General features: G+C 43.3%; 1 protein-coding gene across 1 annotated transcript; it reads right to left on the minus strand.

The window, feature by feature from the left end:
• Positions 1-15,305, minus strand: kdm6bb (lysine (K)-specific demethylase 6B, b). The gene is made up of 20 exons (XM_071528180.1): positions 15,187-15,305; positions 11,788-11,844; positions 11,114-11,318; positions 10,742-10,984; positions 10,469-10,624; positions 10,017-10,343; positions 8,954-9,536; positions 6,697-8,905; positions 6,438-6,564; positions 6,016-6,121; positions 5,043-5,248; positions 3,557-3,756; positions 3,398-3,466; positions 3,157-3,305; positions 2,788-2,902; positions 2,488-2,675; positions 2,152-2,293; positions 1,931-2,057; positions 1,626-1,796; positions 1-130 (listed from the first exon to the last, which is right to left on the minus strand). The coding sequence occupies exons 1-20, from the start codon at positions 15,303-15,305 to the stop codon at positions 107-109; spliced, it is 5,523 nt and encodes a 1,840-aa protein (XP_071384281.1). The 3' UTR covers positions 1-106.
• Positions 15,306-17,833: the final 2,528 nt, after the last annotated feature.

Raw genomic sequence — 17,833 nt, forward strand, 5'->3', positions numbered from 1 at the left:
GCTGATTCAGAAAGTGTTTGCAGTAATAGATTGCCTTGAAGACAACGTTTGTGCTGCCATTAAGAAGGAGTTTTGGTTATGGCTGATAGACAACAGGGAGGAGTCCTCACTTTGAAAAGGGTGATGGAGCCTGAGGGGAAAAACAGAGAGAAAGAGACAGAGACAGAGCTCAGCTGGCGGCTTGCAAAAGCTGTGTGTGTGTGTGTGTGTGTGTGTGTGTGTGTAGAGTTAGCCCTGCTTTATGAAAAATAGAGCTGGTTGCTATGCTGTGGTAACCAGGGAGTTAGTTAATGATCTTCATTGTGTTCTCCTGTGTTATATTCTTATGTTACATACTGTACATATGAATAAAGCACTATTTTGAAAAAAACCCAACCTTTTAGGAAGTACACATGTGTTGTTCACCTCTATTAAAAAAACATAATATGCTTGAGGGCATTCTCTATTCTGATGATAAGTGTTTATCTCACTAAAGAACCCCTCTTGGCTATACTTGTACAGGCACTACTAATAACTAAACAAACAGAGGATTACAAAATACCACAAGCAACCACCAAATAAACCCACAAAACCTCACAAAAGACCTAAACAACGTAAACAGCCACAAGCACAGTGATATTTTGTAGTTGTTTATGGTATTTTGTGGTTAATTGAATTATTTTGTGGTTGCTTGTGGTGTTCTGCAGTCGTTGCTTGCCTAGATGTTTGTGGTATTTTGGTTTTCTTTGTGTTGGTTTGCCATGTTTAACATTTTGTGGTTATATTTGTGAATATTTTCTGTGTTTAGTTCATATTTGTGGTGCTATCAATATCAGCCCTGCATATCACAGCAAATGTTACAGGTTTATTACAAAGCAATAGCATGGGAAAAAAGCCAAATTGAAGTAACAATGTTATGAATAATAAACAACATATTTTTAAAACAATAATCAAACCATTAGATCATTTTTCACTAAAACAGATCAATGAAGGTACTGTTGAAGTAAAGGATATTATGAAAAGTGTTGCACTGACATTTCACTATTGTGCAGCTTCCAATGCAAGACACCAATTGTTTCTGCATTCTTTATTATATTTTAGTTGTACTTGCTGAGTAAGCTAAACAGATTGATGAGAAGTTATTTTTCCAGCATCACTGTACTGAAATTATCACGCTGTTATACAGCACTGCTCTCCCACTTTGATTGAGTAGACATAGCCAATATACTAATTAGAAAATAGTAGAGTAACTACAGTATAATGCTGTGTGATGGAAGTTAACCAATCTTGAAAAATGAAAACATCATGACGCCAGACATGCATCAATATTTGGGCCTCATTGAAATTGTCATGATACATGTTGATATTTTTCACATACTGGATGCTACAGTATACAGTGTGCTCAGTATGGATAATGCATACTGTTGAGGTTATATATGTATTAAACAGGTTTTGCTGCAGTCACTAGGCGAGAGGCTATCCCACCTAAAGTCCTCTGTATAATGATTTTCTGGTAAAATGTTGCAGATTAATGCAGGGTGAAACATTGTGATTGTAACGTTGGATATGTAAGTTGAATATAGAAAATATGAGTTGGAACAATGTGATAGAGGTACCAGTTCTAAACACTAGAGAGTGAGACTGACCAGTGTGAAGCTGTCATAGGTTCTCATCAGCTCCTCCATTCGATACTGTTCCAGCACCACCACTCCTGCCAGTGAGGGGCTCTTAGCATGGGCACAGTCCTCACAGTGCACCACATAGGTCTTCTTGCTGCTGTTTTCACTGGTCACAAACAGCAGGTCAAACACCTCTACCTGCACAAACAGTTTTTACACAGTGGTTTGTATCCTGTTTGTAATGTGTCCACACTTCATGCACCAGCGCTCGCGCTCACATGCATGGTTTACAGTACAGAAGGACAGTGAGGCCAGCAGGAAGGGGGACTTACATCACACTCGTTGCAGTAGTAGGCTGGCTCATCCTTCACGCGGCTCTGGTAACAGATCTTCTTCCCTGCAGCCACCAGCTGGTCTCTCAGAATCTGGATGTGCTTGATGGACTGCAGGAGGCAGTGTCTGAGAAAGACAAAGGAGAGGATTGTGAAAGATGCATGCCAACACGCATACACACACTTACACACACATGCACACACACACACAGACATCTCACTTGATCATCTTGTAGGTATCCTGGTCGGTGATCTTGATGGTGCGGGCCACATTCCAGGAGACGTGGATCATGGGAACGATCGACTTGACCTTCTTGACTTCGTTCCACTCGAAGCGCTCCAGGGCCAGTTGGTACTGGTAGGCTGAGAGGACAAACATCACACAGACAGCGGTGCGGCCGAAGGTAGGCAGCACAATAAGCAACATTGAGAATATAACAGAGCTTGCTTTTTCTAGTATGGATTTGTTTGTAATTTGAGATAAAGAACAAGACCTGAGCATCAAGTTTTATGTTGCTATTCTTCTCTTCTTCTACTGGACCTAGTTAGTGACTTACAGTTGAGCGGTCCCACATTCCAGGCAATGTTGTTGCACCAGCCCACTGCCTGGACCCAGTGTACAGTCCCTGCATTAATCCACACCAGGTCTCCCGGCCTCTGTATGAAGCGGTACACAGGAATATTGGAGCTATAGAGGTCTTCCAGAACTGGCCACCAGGACCCTGTTAGGTAGTCTACTCCATGTCTGAGGGAAAACAATTTGCAGCGACAATGTGATTTAGTGTGCGCACACAGCTTAATGGCATCTCCGTTGACAGTGATTTTGTGCTCATTACACTGAAAGCCTCCTCACTCACTTTTCACAGAAGTTGTTGATGGCTTCCCAGTAGTGCTCATGCACAGCAAACCACTCACAGTCGCCAGGCCCGATATTGATGTTGACTGAGCAGAAATTGTTATTCTCTTGGTGACCTGATGGGAAATACACACAGACAATTTAATGAATTCAGAAAGATATGTGCTCATTTGCAAATAGTTACTTACTCTAAGCCAAAACTGTTTCTAGAATCAGACTACATTAGGTATACATATACCATGGGACAGTTTCCTAAAAGGAAATTTGGCCTAAACCAAGATTCAGTAGAGGATTAGACTTAATTCATGGCAGCAGCTTTGGCACAATGGGCCTATTGCACGCCTGCTGGTGATGTCAGACACACACTGACCTGGTGTGCGACTGCCTGGCACCTTCATATAGAGCTGGACAGTGTTCATGCCTAGGATGGTGTGGCCAACATGACTGAGCATGTTGTTGCTGGATGCCACACGCATGAAAGCTGGCAGCTTCAGCAGCTCCTGTAGCTGGGGCTTCCACCTTAGACAAAAACACACGTTGCATCGTGAGATGACAAGGGCCCTCAAAGATATTAGAAATTAACAATGTTAAACAATTCACACCGATCTCACCTTTTAGGATCAGAGAGATCAATGTTGGTCCCAAATTTAATGATCTTCCCTGCTGATTTCAGCTCCGGGCTACAGGAAACACAATACAGTCTGAAGTCAGAAATATTACCATCAGATTCATAATGCTGAATTCTTTATACAGTTGAATAATGAACTGACCTGGGTGTGCTGGTGGCCTGGACGGGGTTGGATTTGTTGCAGACAGGGGCAGAGTTGGCTTTACTGGTAGTGGAGGTAGGACTGCCTTTACTGTTGGCTAACGTAGGACCAGCTTTTGTGGCGGCTGGGATAGGATTGGCTGATGGGTCCGGGGACTTGGCTTGCTCTCCCTCCTCTTCATTCTCACTCTCCTTCTCCTCCTATAAACACATCTACATGAGCTTAGCTGAGAGGTTGGCCAAAGCTAAAAAGCAATACAAATCTGGCCTTAGAGAACCATAACATATGTTGGACATGTGGGTCCTACTGTATTTCACTTGTACCTTGATTGAAGTGAATTGCTAAAACTGTTGTTTGGCATCTATTTCCATCATAGTTTATAATTTAGTTTATACTTTCCAAAAAAGTAATCCATAGACGAGGGAAATTCTCACACAGTATAATAACGGGATTGAAAACATGAACAAATGTTGAGGTTTTTGAATTGAAAAAGTGGCTTTAATATACAGTATGTGCTAAAAAATAAAAAGGTTTCTGTGTACCTTTATTTTTGACACTGAACTCACTTTAGCAAAAAAATAAATAGCTAAATGATTTCCTCATTAAAACTATGAGACATTTATATAGTTGTGTGTAATTTTCAGGCATTTTGGTGGGGGCATTTCTCTCTTGAAGATCACCTCTTTATAGTTTTATTCTTTTCTTTACAGGTTGTTCCTAGACAAACGTATCATTGACATAGACCATCATTTATTTACCTGGCCTATGTGTGTATTTCGTTATAGCCCATATACAACAAGATTTTGACTTGTTATTCAGAACTCTAACCCTGTTTCACATTGGCAACACATAGCCATGGGTTTACCCGACTTTCAGGAGATATCAGCGAAAAGTCATGGCTAACTCTGCTCTGCAGCAGGACCAGCTAACCCTGCGTTGAAGTTGGGGATGACCCACTTTGGAATTGGATAATATGTAAAACACCTGTGAGCACAGAGGTAAGAAACAACTTAGGTCAGACTTAACAGGACAGTTAACCATGGGCTATGCCAAAGAAAATAAAAAGTGCCAAACACACTTACATTCTATGCCTACTGTATGCCATTCTCTTCCACTCTATTCCAACAGCATCAAAAACAACAGAGGCAGATAATGAGTATATTGAACATTACTTAAAATGCTAGTATCAGCATCCCTTATGGGAACTTTTTTCGGCACTTACATCCTCAAATGGATAAATGTATTCATTCTCTGCATCCTTTTTTTCTGCTAGTATGTTTTGATGCTATTAGGAATAGAGTGGAAATAGAGACTGGTGTCAGGAAGTGACACAGAGAGAAGAATGTAAGTGTGTATGTCAAATTCACCAGGGTCCAACTCGATTAATTACACAGATGTACTGTGTATGTGTGTGTGTGTGTGTGTGTGTGTGTGTGTGTGTGTGCGCGCGCGGGGGCGTGTGGGTGCTATGACGGAAAATGTCTACCTGCAGGCTCTCCTGGAAGCTGGAGGCTTGGTACTGGGCGTATTTGGCAATGGTCGTGTGGGAGCGACTGCTTTCACAGGGCCAAGTCTGCGTTGAGCCACTGGAGTCCCAGTTCTCATCAGCAGGCTGCTGCACCTGAGTCCTCACTTCCACTGCATGCTCAGCATTGGCCTCCACCAGAGATTTAGTGGAGAACAGACCTAGGTCTCACATAGGGAAAAGAAAGCAGAGAGCAGAGATGATGGTTTTCATTCAAATATTGATGACATAGGGCCCTATAAAATTGGCCCTATAAAATCTTTAATTTTCCCAATTCTACATTATAAAGACAGCTTTCAAGACATAGCACTGCTCAGAACCAGTCCCAGACAGTTTTTGCCTAGTTTTGAAAATATCTGGAGCCTCGTTCTAAAGTGGTCGTTCTCACATCAATAGCTGAAGAGGTGTAAGGGAAAATGACATATGTTGGTTATTGTTTCTTCAGCATTTTGGCTTCATCATCATTTAAGAAATCCATGAGGATTTTTTGGTGTACTTGAAAAGGCAAGCACACACACACACACACACACACACACACGCACACACACACACACACAAACAACAAGCCAGCTCTTCTCCTCACACCTCTTGCCATCATATCTATGATATATCTTTCTATGATAGAAATTGCTCAAAATATCAAATGTCTCACTACTTCTACAATAATTCCCCCAGAACCAACCAGTTTATGCATATTCTGCATTTATATATTCTGCATTTATGTCTGGATTCCAGATTGTACGATTTGGGCCACAATATACAAGAAATGTCCTATACTGACTGGTGACTGGAATTTAATACATTCTGTTGGGGTAAATTGAATTGATTAACTTCAGTGTGCTTTTGTTGGTTGGTTAGTTTGTTGGTAGGCAATATTTCCTAATATCTGGAAATGACTGTGTTGTGCTGGGATGAGTGTGGTATGTAAACTTACTAAGGCGGAGGGAGCCAGCAAGGCCTCTGATAACAGTGACAGCGTTTTTGGGGTCAGTGCAGAACTGGAGCAAAACTGGAGAGAAGGCATCTCTCTTGCTCTCCAACTGGAGAAACAACACAGGTTGAAAAAAAACCCCATATGTGACACTGCAAAAACAAGTGAAAAATTCTGCCAATGGGTGAGGATGAGGAATCATGCTTGTTTCTAAAGTAGTTATATCAAGAATTATGCAGAAACAAGGCAGAATAAGGAAGATCACTGCTATCAAGAAACTGTATTGAAGAAATGTATTGAAAATGTTGATTTACATACAAAAGAAGATAATTATCTCACTTCACTGGCAGACTTTAGACTTGAAAAAAGATTTTAAGACTCAATACTATATTAAATGACTATATTAATTGTCTGTGTGAACTCACATAGATGCTGGGTGTGGGTGGGTTAAGCTTGTCTCGAGGGATGGGGGTCTCAATGTTAATGTTAGGCTTGACAGAGAGGGCAGGGAGCAGGTATGACTCCTTGAATTTCCCCTTCAACCTTGCCCCCCTGGAAGAGAGAAGAAGAAAAAAAATCATCTAGATGTAGATGTAAATTCCATTTGAACATTTCCCTCCAACTCCAGCATCTCAGCTGAGACACCCAGACTAAGAGTGTCTTCGTCAGACCTACAGTACTCACTTGCAAGCCCTGATCAGTTCGCTGGCTGTGTTTTCGATGCTAATCTTGGTCAGTGGGATTCTTCGCTCCTCCATCTCTGATGTGATAAACGTCTCTCTGCCTCCACTCTCCACTTTAATCAAGTGGATCTTCAGCTCCTTAGACAGGCCCATGGACAACGCCTTCAGCTTGAGGGGGTCAACTGGAGGTAACGAGCAGGGAGGTTTACTCGCCGGTGTGGGGACACATGATTTGGATGTACTGATTGTTATGGTTGGGGTTGAGTTCGAGGTCTTGGTATCTGTGTTTCCAGCTGGTGAGGATATCTTATTTTCTGACTCACTGACCTCTTCTTTCTTCTCTGCTACTAGTGTCACCTGCTCAGCAGTCCCTATGTGCGCTTTTTCTCTCTGGGTGTCTTTGCCCTGTGGATTTTGATTTTCCTGAGGAAGCTGGTCCTTCATACTATCTTTGAGCGGTTTGGATGAGTTACTAGAGAAGAATGGCACTGAGGATGAACCAGGTGCTGTTTTACATTCAGCCTTTTCTCCCAACTTCTTCATTTCATTTGCTCCATTTTTATGATGGTGACAGACAACACTGCTTTCTTCTTTCTTTCTCTTGATCTTGACCTCTCCTTCCCGTCCCCCATCCTCAATCATTTGTTTCCTCTTTCTGTCTACGCGATTCTGTCCCATCCTTTCACTGTTTGCTCTCTCTTGCTTGGTGGGGACAGGAAGGAGGCCAGTGATAGAGGCTGTGTGTGTGGTGGTCAGTCTCAGCTCAGCACTCAGTGACCCAGACAAAAGGGATGACTCTGTTCTCTCAGGGAGAATCTCCATATCACTAACCTCCCTTTTCTCTCTTATATCTTTCTCAATCTCTTCTTGCTTCTGGTCCAGACTCTCTGTGACAGACTGACTGAGATCTGTGGGACTGTGGGATTTCAATAGTGTGTCTGAGGTAGTGTGGGTTGGTGATTGGTTGGTGGGTTTAGAGGACACTGTGGGATCTGATGTGGGAGAGGAATCCTGATGCTCCTGACACTGGATCTCTGGCCCCAGCGCAAGAGAAGAGGAGTACTTCACCCCTCCTGTGGTGCTAGCAGGAGGGCGTCCAAATGGACCACCCCGACATGTGACCCTCTGGCCACCCAGAAACGTGGCCAGGCTCTTGAAGACGTCATCCAACCCTGTCTTATGGTGGCGAAGCCGACGAAGGAGAAGTGAGCCAGATGTGTCTGTGCTGTTGTCCATCTCTTCCTCCTCTTCTTCCTCAGAAATTTGTTTAGCTGTATAAGGTAGACCGCAGAGCTTAGCCATGTCGTTATGGCACAAATCAGACATTCTACCTTCACAGGGCTCCTTATTTGCATCATCAACCCTCTCACTGTCTCCATGAGGAGGAGAAAAGCAATGGGTGGGACTGGGCTGGAGGACGGGTCGTCTCATCACTCCCTTATCTAGCTCATCCTCATCTTCTCCCAGAGTGGATACTGGAGAGCCTTGCCAGCTGAGCACAGGGGGGCTGGCCGCGGGGTTGTCTCCCAGCTCTAGCACATTCCCCATCACAGCTGCAGGTTGCAGGTCTGGGGCATTAAGGACCCCTCCTTGTCCGCCTGCTTTGCCATGGATGGGCTCCTCTAAGCTAATGGAACTCGCTCTACTAAGAGGTGCTAAGGCTTTATATGAAAGGGGAGGGAGTGTATCATCTGGCTTTACTTTTGATCTGCCTTCTGATGGGGATACGCGGATGGGGCGCTTCTTGCTGGTCTGGTTGGGGCTGGTGTTAGCGAGTAGAGGCCGTATTAGTTTCTCCTTGACAGGGAGTTTGGGTGGGCTACAGCGCTGTTCTGACATTTTGTGATTTCCTGATGGGTGTGGTGAAATACATCTGGGATGAGGAGCTCCACCAGGGGATGAGAGATTCTCAGAAGTATTTTTAGTATCTATAGGTGCCTGATGTCTGTGTGATGTCCTCTCTGCTCTGTCGCTCCTCGGCCTGTGTTTGTGTTTGGATGGGGTGGGTGGTGTCTGCAGAGACTGGCCTTGCTTCTCTGGCCTCAGAGGTGCAGTCTGAATCTTAGTCTGGCTCGTTTTGGCCTCTCCTGCTGAGTAGCATGTAGAGGGGGATGTAAACATTTGCTTTTGTGTTTTTTCTGTGATTTTAGTTCTTGAACCTGACTCATTCTTTCCCTCCTTCGCTGATTTCTCCTTTTTCTTTTTTCTGTCTGCTTTGTAGCTTTCTTCTTCCAATTTACATGAAAAAATCTTCAAGCCATCCTTCCTTTTGGCCTCTTTTTTCTTCCGCCTTTTTCTCTCCTCACCTTTTCTGTTCATCTTCCGCATTTCATCCTTTCTTTCCTTTTTCCCCTGTTTATCCTTATGTTTGCACTCAGGTTTTTTGTGTTCTCTGAACTCTCTCTCAGGCTTGCTGACTCTTGATCTGCTGTTGTGTGGGGACTGTCGAGAGCCAAGGGGCTGTGAGGTCTTCCTGAATTTGACCTCTGAGATGAGGAACCCAGAGTTTGGACCAGTGGAAGATGTTAGACAAGCGGTAGATGTAGGACTAGGGGTAAGAGTATGGATGGGGCTTCCCTGGAGTTTCTGCTGTCCTCTGTGTTGCGGTGTAGCAGTGCCTGCGATCTGGCCAGGGTTCCGCTGATGAACGACTGATGGATCTTTTCTCCCGTTGGCTGTGGTGTATGTAGAGGGACTGGAAGGAGCACGAGGACTGATGGCAGCAGAACTTCCATCTTTGGGGCTGGAGTGGAGGGACGGATACGGAGGAGGGTCTGCACCAGACGTCTCGGAGAGGGGCGGACTCCTTAACTTGCCCCTTACATTAGTGCGCTGAGCTTCCTATGGAGTGAAGATGACATATATCAAGATATCTCTTCCGGACTAGAACACTCAATAACACAAAACCATAATGATACTAAATTGAATATTAATAGCAATCTGGGACTGGTGACATGTCACAGAAACAGCTTTTGATGTTGATGTTTCAAAAGTCTAAAACAATGGAATATAATTCGGGGAGAGAAAAGCAATTTTATTTGATGGGAGGGGCGCGGAGGGGTGGGATTGTTAAAAAATCGGATGTTTCTTTTGGTTAGAAATGTATATTTACTCCTACTAGTGCAGCATGTGGTCACCAAGAAAGATACTCAGTTTTCCAGGAAGTAAAAGTAATGGGAGTTAATTTCATGGGGACTTTAAAACATGCCATACACACTGTAGATAATAAAAGGATAGTAAGTATAATAGAAAACATTATGCATCCCACAGTTGCCAATATGATTTTCTGTGTTCATGCTCTTTAATTAAATGGTTCCTCACTGTGCTTTGCTTGTGGTGGTGGCCCCGGCTGTCCCTGCCCTCCAGAGGGTGCAGCAGGGGGTTGTGCTGTGGGGCTCTAGGGTGGCCTGTGTGCCGTTGATAGTGGTAGTGATGGTTTTGACGGCTGTAAGGCACACGGGTGTGGTCTGCTGGTGAAGACGGGATTTTCCGGTCAACCTTCCCTCTGCTGCCATGGTGTGGTGATCTGCTGCCGCAGCTCTGGGTTGGTGGAGGATGATGAGGGTGAGAGGAAGAACAGCTCTGGCCTTGACCTGATAGGCTACTGTTATACAGGCCTTGTCCTCCAGTTCGCAGTTTAGAGGTTTCCTGCGATTTTCAAGACCAAGGAATCAAGCAGATATAATAGAAATCAGTCATGAGCAGTTCTATCACTAGCAATGATACTTTTAGTAATAATTTACTGATGTCAGTAACAGCTTATACAAGCTTACCTGTTGCTGTGTTGGTGAGGTCCTGTGGTCAGAGTGGTGGCAAGGACCTGCCCTGTCATTTAGAGGCTTCCAGTCATCCTGGTTGCAACGATGGTAACGAGGTGGTGACGGGGCATGGGTGAGTAAAGCTAAATGCTTTGATCCAGGGTGAGATGACTAAACAGGGCACAAGGGAGAATATCTAGTTGAACTGGATTGTTTTTTGCCATTAGGTGGTGCTATTGTTCAGATATATTTTGAATAAATCAAGATTTGTTGTACAACTAACATCACCTGATCAGGGCCAGAGTTCCTTCTCCTCTTGGCGGGGCACTCTTCCCGAGGGGATAAGGGGTGCTGGGGGGGTGGACTGTGCTGGTGGAGCTGGTCTCGCCGCTGGTGGAGGGCCGGCCGTTTCCAGGGCCCTGGTCTGTGGTTTATCATTCTGCCTGGGAAGGTCCTGCGGCAGTCTGAGGGGGCCCACCTCTCCGGTGGGGACAGCAGCTCTCTGTTGTGATGTGGGCGAGGACCCCCATACTGAAATGTACACAGTTATTATCAAAAAGTTAAAATGATAATAGACTTCTAGTTGCAAAAACATCCGCCTTCTAATATGAACCTAATGGTATGCCATATTCCAACAACTCTCACCGTGGAGTTGTTGACATTGTTGTCCCAGTTCATGTAGCGTTCTCCCGGTCCTGTTGAATAATCACTGTGGCTGCCAGCTCGGTTGTGGAATGAGCGTGTGGAATTGTGGTGCCAGCTCTGGCCCTCATAAGGCTGGTCCTTGCAGTCCCAAGGTCGTAGTGGCAGTCTGTGCCCCTTCGGAGGACCCTTTTCCTGGGCATGATTGGCTGTTCTCTCCCCCCTAAGAGCAAGACACATATACCTTACGAGCAAAAAGTATCTATCATGGTAATCTCACTTGGCACATCTAAGACACACAGATTTTTAATCATGCTGGCAGAGAAATGAGCACTCATGTGTGGACAGTCGCCTCTGGAATTTTGAACACATTATGCGACAGCATAACACATCTGAGACTTGTGCACAAAACCAATACTTATTTCCATGGTAGCATTATCAAGTGTTCTATTGTTCTGTTGCTCTATCTTCAAGGTACCAGCTATGTTGCCTTTCAAGTTGATTTTAATGGACATTCTCTCTCTATCCATTTAAGTAGTTCTATGACCAGATAGAATACAGTACACACGTTCTGTGAGACACGACATTGTAAAGGTGGTCTACAAGCAGCAAAACTGCAAGATTTGCAACATGATTAAGTTATCTGTAAGTGAAAGGACTTTTATACTGGGCTGTTGAGGTGTTTCACTCACCTACTATAAATATGACTTGAGGTTGGATGATGTGATTGATTGCGCCCTCCTTGACATCTGTAGCAAAGGGGAAATGGCAATTGTTTTTAATAACAATCATACAGAAAACCTCTATATAACTGTCTCAAGTGAGAGCTGAGAATATATTTTTTGGCAACGAAATACAAGTGAGCATGAAACAAGTCTGGGAGCTCCCTCTTTTTAAACTGTATGGTTTGCTGACCACGTACACTCTTTCTCAACAACGCCCTTCACATTCATACAGTTACACACATTCACACCTGGGATCTTCCCAGTACAACTAAAGTCTTGAGCAATTGCATTGGAGCAATTGGGGGTTAACTGTCTACTCAAGGGTACATCAACGATAACTGTTTAGGAGGGGAGGTTTCATTCACTGTCCCTTCCCAGATTTCTAGGTTCAAAATATAGAACAGATTTCCAGCTACTTTGCTCTTCAAGGTGCTTAAACAAAAGCATGAACCAGAAGAAAAGTGTCCAGCAACACTTGTTGGTAGAATATGGAGTCCTTTATTTAAACCACCACGTTTCGGCAGTAGGACCCTGATGAAACGTGTTGGTTTGAATAAAAGACTCCATATTCTATACCAACAAGTGTTGCTGAGCATTTTCTTTTGTTAGCCATTCCCTACCCTTCGACTATTGCTGCTCCATGTCACTCACCCAGTTCTATCACCTTTCTTGGGCCCTACATCAACACTCCAAAAGGAAATGTTCCTTTTGGAGCCTTTCATTACAAGAACTGTGATGAACCGTTCAAGACAAGAACAGAAAATTCCATATGGAGCCAGTCTAATAGTATAGAAAAAAAACAGATCCACTTTTAAAGCAAAAAACAGATCCTCCTGAGAGCTCAGTGACCACAGACGATCTGCCTTGACCTCACTGACCATGAAGTCATTTGAAAGGCTCGTTAATAAAGAGCTTGTGAGTATGGCTGAGAGCTCGCTCAACCCCATGCAGAGAGGTCACAGAGGTCACTGTGACCCTACTCAGCTTTCTGAACAAGCATCTGGATAATCCAAGAACACATGCTAGGCTTTTATTTGGTGAATTTTCTTCTGCTTCAAATACAGCCACATATTTTAAGCCAATAAAGCGTTGACTCATTTTAACTTAGATCCAGGTTTTCTATGTTGCATTGTTGATTTTTTTTAATGAGCCATTCCAGCCAGCTGTTTGTGCAGTGGTGTTGTGATGAATTTTCTCCCCTCAATTTACCCAAAACATACAGTAAGCTATGGCATTTGATCTCAGGAAAAAAGCCCTACTTCCATTTGCAACTTTATATCAATGACCAGAGTATTGAATTCATGGACACTTAGAAGTATTTGGGAACTATTAATGACTGTAAAATATATTTTTCTAATATTGATGCTATTTGTAAGAAGGATCAGCAGAGATTATATTTTTTAGGAATGGTGTGAGTTGAACATCTTACAGAAGCAATCCTCACTTTTTACATTGTGGCCTGGTTTGGAAATTTGAGTGGGAAAAACAAAAAACTGACTCAACAGTAGAAGACCATCTTTACTGATGCATACAAGAAGCCCAGAGCACCATACACCGCCCTGGTCACACTTTGTGGTGAGAATTTGAACCACTTCCTTCAGGTCATATGTTCAGGCGACAACAGGCTGAATAAAACAGATTGAAGTTTATCCTATATGCCATAACCTTGCTTAACTGTAACATATAATCCCCACTCCATGCCCCCATTATCCCCTTCATTCACTCTACTGTTCTTCAATTGTTTTATTTAAAGAATCATGTATGTTTTTGTATTTTATTTCGTTATTGAACATGATTATGTATATGCCTTGCTGTAATCCCATTTTCCCATTAAGGACAAATCTTGAATTTTAAAGGGAAATACTGGTGCTATTTCTCAGCTGTATCATTGTTTTTCATACATCCGACCAACCTAGATTGTTGTTCAATGCAAAGCTTGTCAATATGCAGTGTACAGCACTTACAGTAAATGCATATTAAGAAATTCACATATTCTATACTTAAATGCACATAGTCAAGCTTCAAGGGGTTCCAGAAAGTGCAAAAACTGCAATATGCAGAGCTCACGCTTGAAAGGTTTTAAAGACAGCTCTACTCTAAGAGGAAAAGATTCTTTGAGGAATCTTTAGGGGTTCAGAGTTTATCGATGACACATCTCGCTACCAAGTTGGCCTCATCCTGGCTCTAATATAAGTCGCTGAATCTCTTACCAATCCTGATTGTCTTTTTTATGAGAGTCACACTTATTATACTCGCCAAAAGCCACAACCAGATACACTCTTGAAGCCACAGTCACAATCATGTTCGTTAGAGCCGTGATCATAACTGCTGCACCTGAGAAGCCAGATTAAGGCTTGTCTCAGCTGCTCAAGAAGCTATGGTTACATTCACCAGAGTCCTGCTTGATTAAACTGCAGATGGATTCATGCTCCCAGCTGCAGTCGGAGTGAGAGCTTTTCAGAAGCATGCTCATCACAGTTACTGTTAATCAGTCAGCATAGAGTGGTGCTTATCTTGCATCAACACTGAGCAAGAAAGGCTGCAGAGTCGCACCTGCGGGAATGACCCTTAGTAGTTCAAGCGGTCGCAGTCTTGGTCAGCAGAGTCCTGCTCACCACAGCCATGGTCAAATTGGTTTCTCCTCACTGCCAGGGTTTAATTTCTCCCCGGGTGTGCTCCTGTCAATTGTTCAACTCTTGGGGCATCAAAAGCCTTTTTATCTTATCTGTTTTCTTATCTGTTAGATGCCGCCTTTGATTGCAGTTTCCTGGGTCTTTTTGGAAATGTAGGCTGATGGTAGCATGATGGATCATCCTTTTCTGATCCTACCGGCTTATATCAACGGCAAATATCATCAAGGCCACAACATGTCAAAATGTATTCACTTTTTTTCGAGCCTTGGTGATGAAAGTGTTGAACGAGTAATTTGTAACAAGGAAACTCAAGCATGAAATAAACGCTCCTCTGATGCACCTGCTCTGTATCATGCGATCACAAAGCAGCCAGTATATCTCCTGCCTTGGACTTCACTCTTTTTTGTTGCGTTGTTACCCTACTCCTTACCAGCCTCATCAGTAACATGGCTCTCCCATGGGGGCGGCGGTGGGGGTATCAACACCACCAGCTAAGTGGTCCATTATTGCTGTATTGATAGCACTGGTGGTCCCACCCTAACAGTATCGTGTTCACACTTTCATGCAATAAATATTGTGATATCATATCTGCTGGTATGAATGTCTCTGATCTGACAAGAATTGTCTATGTCAAAAAAGTAAAGAATGGTAATTTTAAACAATAAAGATACAGAAAAAAATACTCTGGTACAGTGATATAAAGAAGCACAAAGTGTGTGAGAGTGCTGCTGACCTGTGTGTGTGGCTCCAAGGGCGGCTGTTCATGGGAGCCCATTGTCCTCTGTTAGGTCCTCCAGCTTGGTAGGAGTCCCATGTGTTACGGCCAGAGTACAGCTCTGCTGGGTGATACATCCAGCCTGAAAAGGAGATGTTGTTTCACACAGATGTTGTTACGACAAAAAAAAAAGACAAGACAAGATAGCTAAATGGAAGCGAGTATTGTCAGAAATTGGCCATTTCATCCAATCAGACCTCGGTGTATTCATTTGCTGTTGCTATGCAATGATGATGCTCACTACTCTGCATTGCAAAGTATTGAATTCTGAATAATTCTGTATAATATATGATCAAATAACTCAGAAAACCCAAATAATTTTGCAATTTAAATGTAAGCACAACCAAACCTTGGCTGTGATTAGCTGTTTGAGAGCTAAGCTGACTCCAGTTCTTGGATGCTGATTCAGCACTCGCAGTCTACTCGCTTATTCATTTTAATTTGGAAAACATGGCCTGAGGTCTAAAGTAAGAGCCCTCCAATAAAAGTTACACCCAATCACTTGCGTGTGATATTCTTGTGGGGCAGCAAGTGAACGCAACACAGAAATACAATTTTGACAGTTGCATGCAGCGACTCATTCATGCATGTTTAAGGGTTCTTAATGACATTTTTGCCATGCAAACACATATTCTTGTGCATTCCTGCATTTTCAACATTTTACCATGTATTTCAGTAAAAATGCAATAATTAAAAAAATCTGTTATAGTCTACTCTGATCATCAAATCATTTCACTATACAATATTCTTGTATTTCACACCTGGCAATTGTGCTACTACCACAGAGTGACTGTGATAGCTGTGATAGCTGTGAGCAAAACTTCGAACATCAGTTTAAAAAAACATGAGGAAGAAACAGTGTGCAGGCTAGATAAATATTTCTTTACAAAGAATGCAGGGTATATACAGTTGTAGTAAGTCATATTTTATCTGTCCTTTTTATTGCTGGCTAAGCCATCTTGCCTGCCTCCTCTGCTCTTTCCCTCACTCCCCTCCTCTCCTCTCCTCTATATCTTTTCTAACCTGCATCCCTGCTCACTTCTTCAGGGTCTCCTCTTCCCTTCTCCCTTTTCCTCTGCATATCCTCTCCTCCACTCTGCAGTGTCTTCTCTCATCGCTACCTCATCTCTGCTTCCCTCTCTTTTTGCTACGTCTTACTGCCATGTCAAGATTTCACGGGGAACGGATGAAAGTCTGATTACAGTGCTTGAAATGAATGAAAGGGAGAGGATTGTAGGAGAGTAAACTTTCAAGAGAAGTCTAAAAGGTGGCCAATTGTTCTTTCTAAAAGGGCCTTAAAAAGGCTAGAGCTGGCTGTTTTAGAGTTGTATGAATGTCACTTAGGGTAAGACAGACATGTGACTCATTAAGAAAAGTATGCAGATGAAATGGACGAAAAGGTACTGAATGTACAAAGGGACATCTTCCTGATATTGAGTTGCAGCCTCTTTTGCACAATCCACACCCAGATAACACACACACATACACACACACACACACACACACACACACACACACACACACACACACGCACACACACACACACACCGGGAAAAAGAGTAATCAGATACTATTCAGTTAGAGAAAACAAGTGCTCGGTTACAAAATGACTCGCTATTTACATCCATAGTTTCCTGGTTTCTCTGGACAGCTGACAAATAGCTCTGTTTTCATACATAATGTAGTTTATAGAAATTGATACTTTCACATGGTGGGCACAGCACAACAAAAAACAAAACACACAAAAGAACAGAGAAAAATATGAATGCTCTGTCTTTACCAGTCTTGGTCTGTGTCTGGGAAGCCCTCCACTTCACACCTGAAAGAGCAAAAAAAAAAAACTACCTGTGGACAACAGACAGAGTAGAGTGATACATTCTGTGCATAGCTGCTCTACGCAGTACATACATACACAGAGAGAGAGAGAGAGAGAGAGACAGAGAGAGAGAGAGAGCGAGAGAGAGAGAGAATGACATACATAACGGCCGCTGTATACCATGTCTACACAATAATTGCTGCTTGTGCTGGCCTCACAATAAATTAGCTTTATACCCTCATGGGTCTGTGATTTGCATCCACACAAAAGTGTCATATTGTCTATCTGTAGGAGATTTTATATCCTCATGCTGTATTTTCTGCTGCACTGTGTCTGGTTAGTGGTCATATCATCAGTCAGCCAGAGCTGCAGTGTGCATTCAGCCTTTCTCTAATCACTGCTACCCAGCAGCCACCACAGCCAGTGGCCAACCAATGATAAAAAAAAAACATGGCACTAAGATGAAGGACCATAGCAATCTCACTTTAAGAACAGAGAGGAAGGGAGAACAAACCGGGTGGGCAGTGCTGCTGAACCATTTCTCTCACCCTGTGCTTTAGCCCTGACCATGAATCCCTAACTCCTGAGGAACCTGGTAGTGGATGTGGCTAAAAAGCCACAGCACCCATGTTACACAGGGCTGCTTCCTGGCCATCCAGTCTCACTGCTCAGCATCATTTGCTAATTCAAGTTTTTTCCTTCCGTTTGTGTCATCTACTGCATCCTCCCATGGTACAGTGGGCTCTACTGTATGAAGCAAACTGCCCACTGGGTATGGACCACAGTACC

The sequence above is a fragment of the Centroberyx affinis genome, unplaced genomic scaffold (genome assembly GCF_046629955.1).
Source record: "Centroberyx affinis isolate AG114_WGS23_722 - 3 ecotype Tasmania unplaced genomic scaffold, CSIRO-AGI_Caff_v1 ptg001629l_1, whole genome shotgun sequence".
In the NCBI taxonomy this organism is placed as follows: domain Eukaryota; kingdom Metazoa; phylum Chordata; class Actinopteri; order Beryciformes; family Berycidae; genus Centroberyx; species Centroberyx affinis.

What these genes read in the sequence shown, in the direction of transcription:
- kdm6bb (XM_071528180.1), bottom strand. Translation starts at nt 15,305, where the DNA reads ATGTATCACCCAGCAGAGCTGTACTCTGGCCGTAACACATGGGACTCC. An exon ending in GATCTCTCTGATCCTAAAAG is followed by an intron (nt 3,306 to 3,397) that starts GTGAGATCGGTG and finishes TTTTTGTCTAAG; the next exon opens with GTGGAAGCCCCAGCTACAGG. An exon ending in ACTACTGCAACGAGTGTGAT is followed by an intron (nt 1,797 to 1,930) that starts GTAAGTCCCCCT and finishes CTGTTTGTGCAG; the next exon opens with GTAGAGGTGTTTGACCTGCT.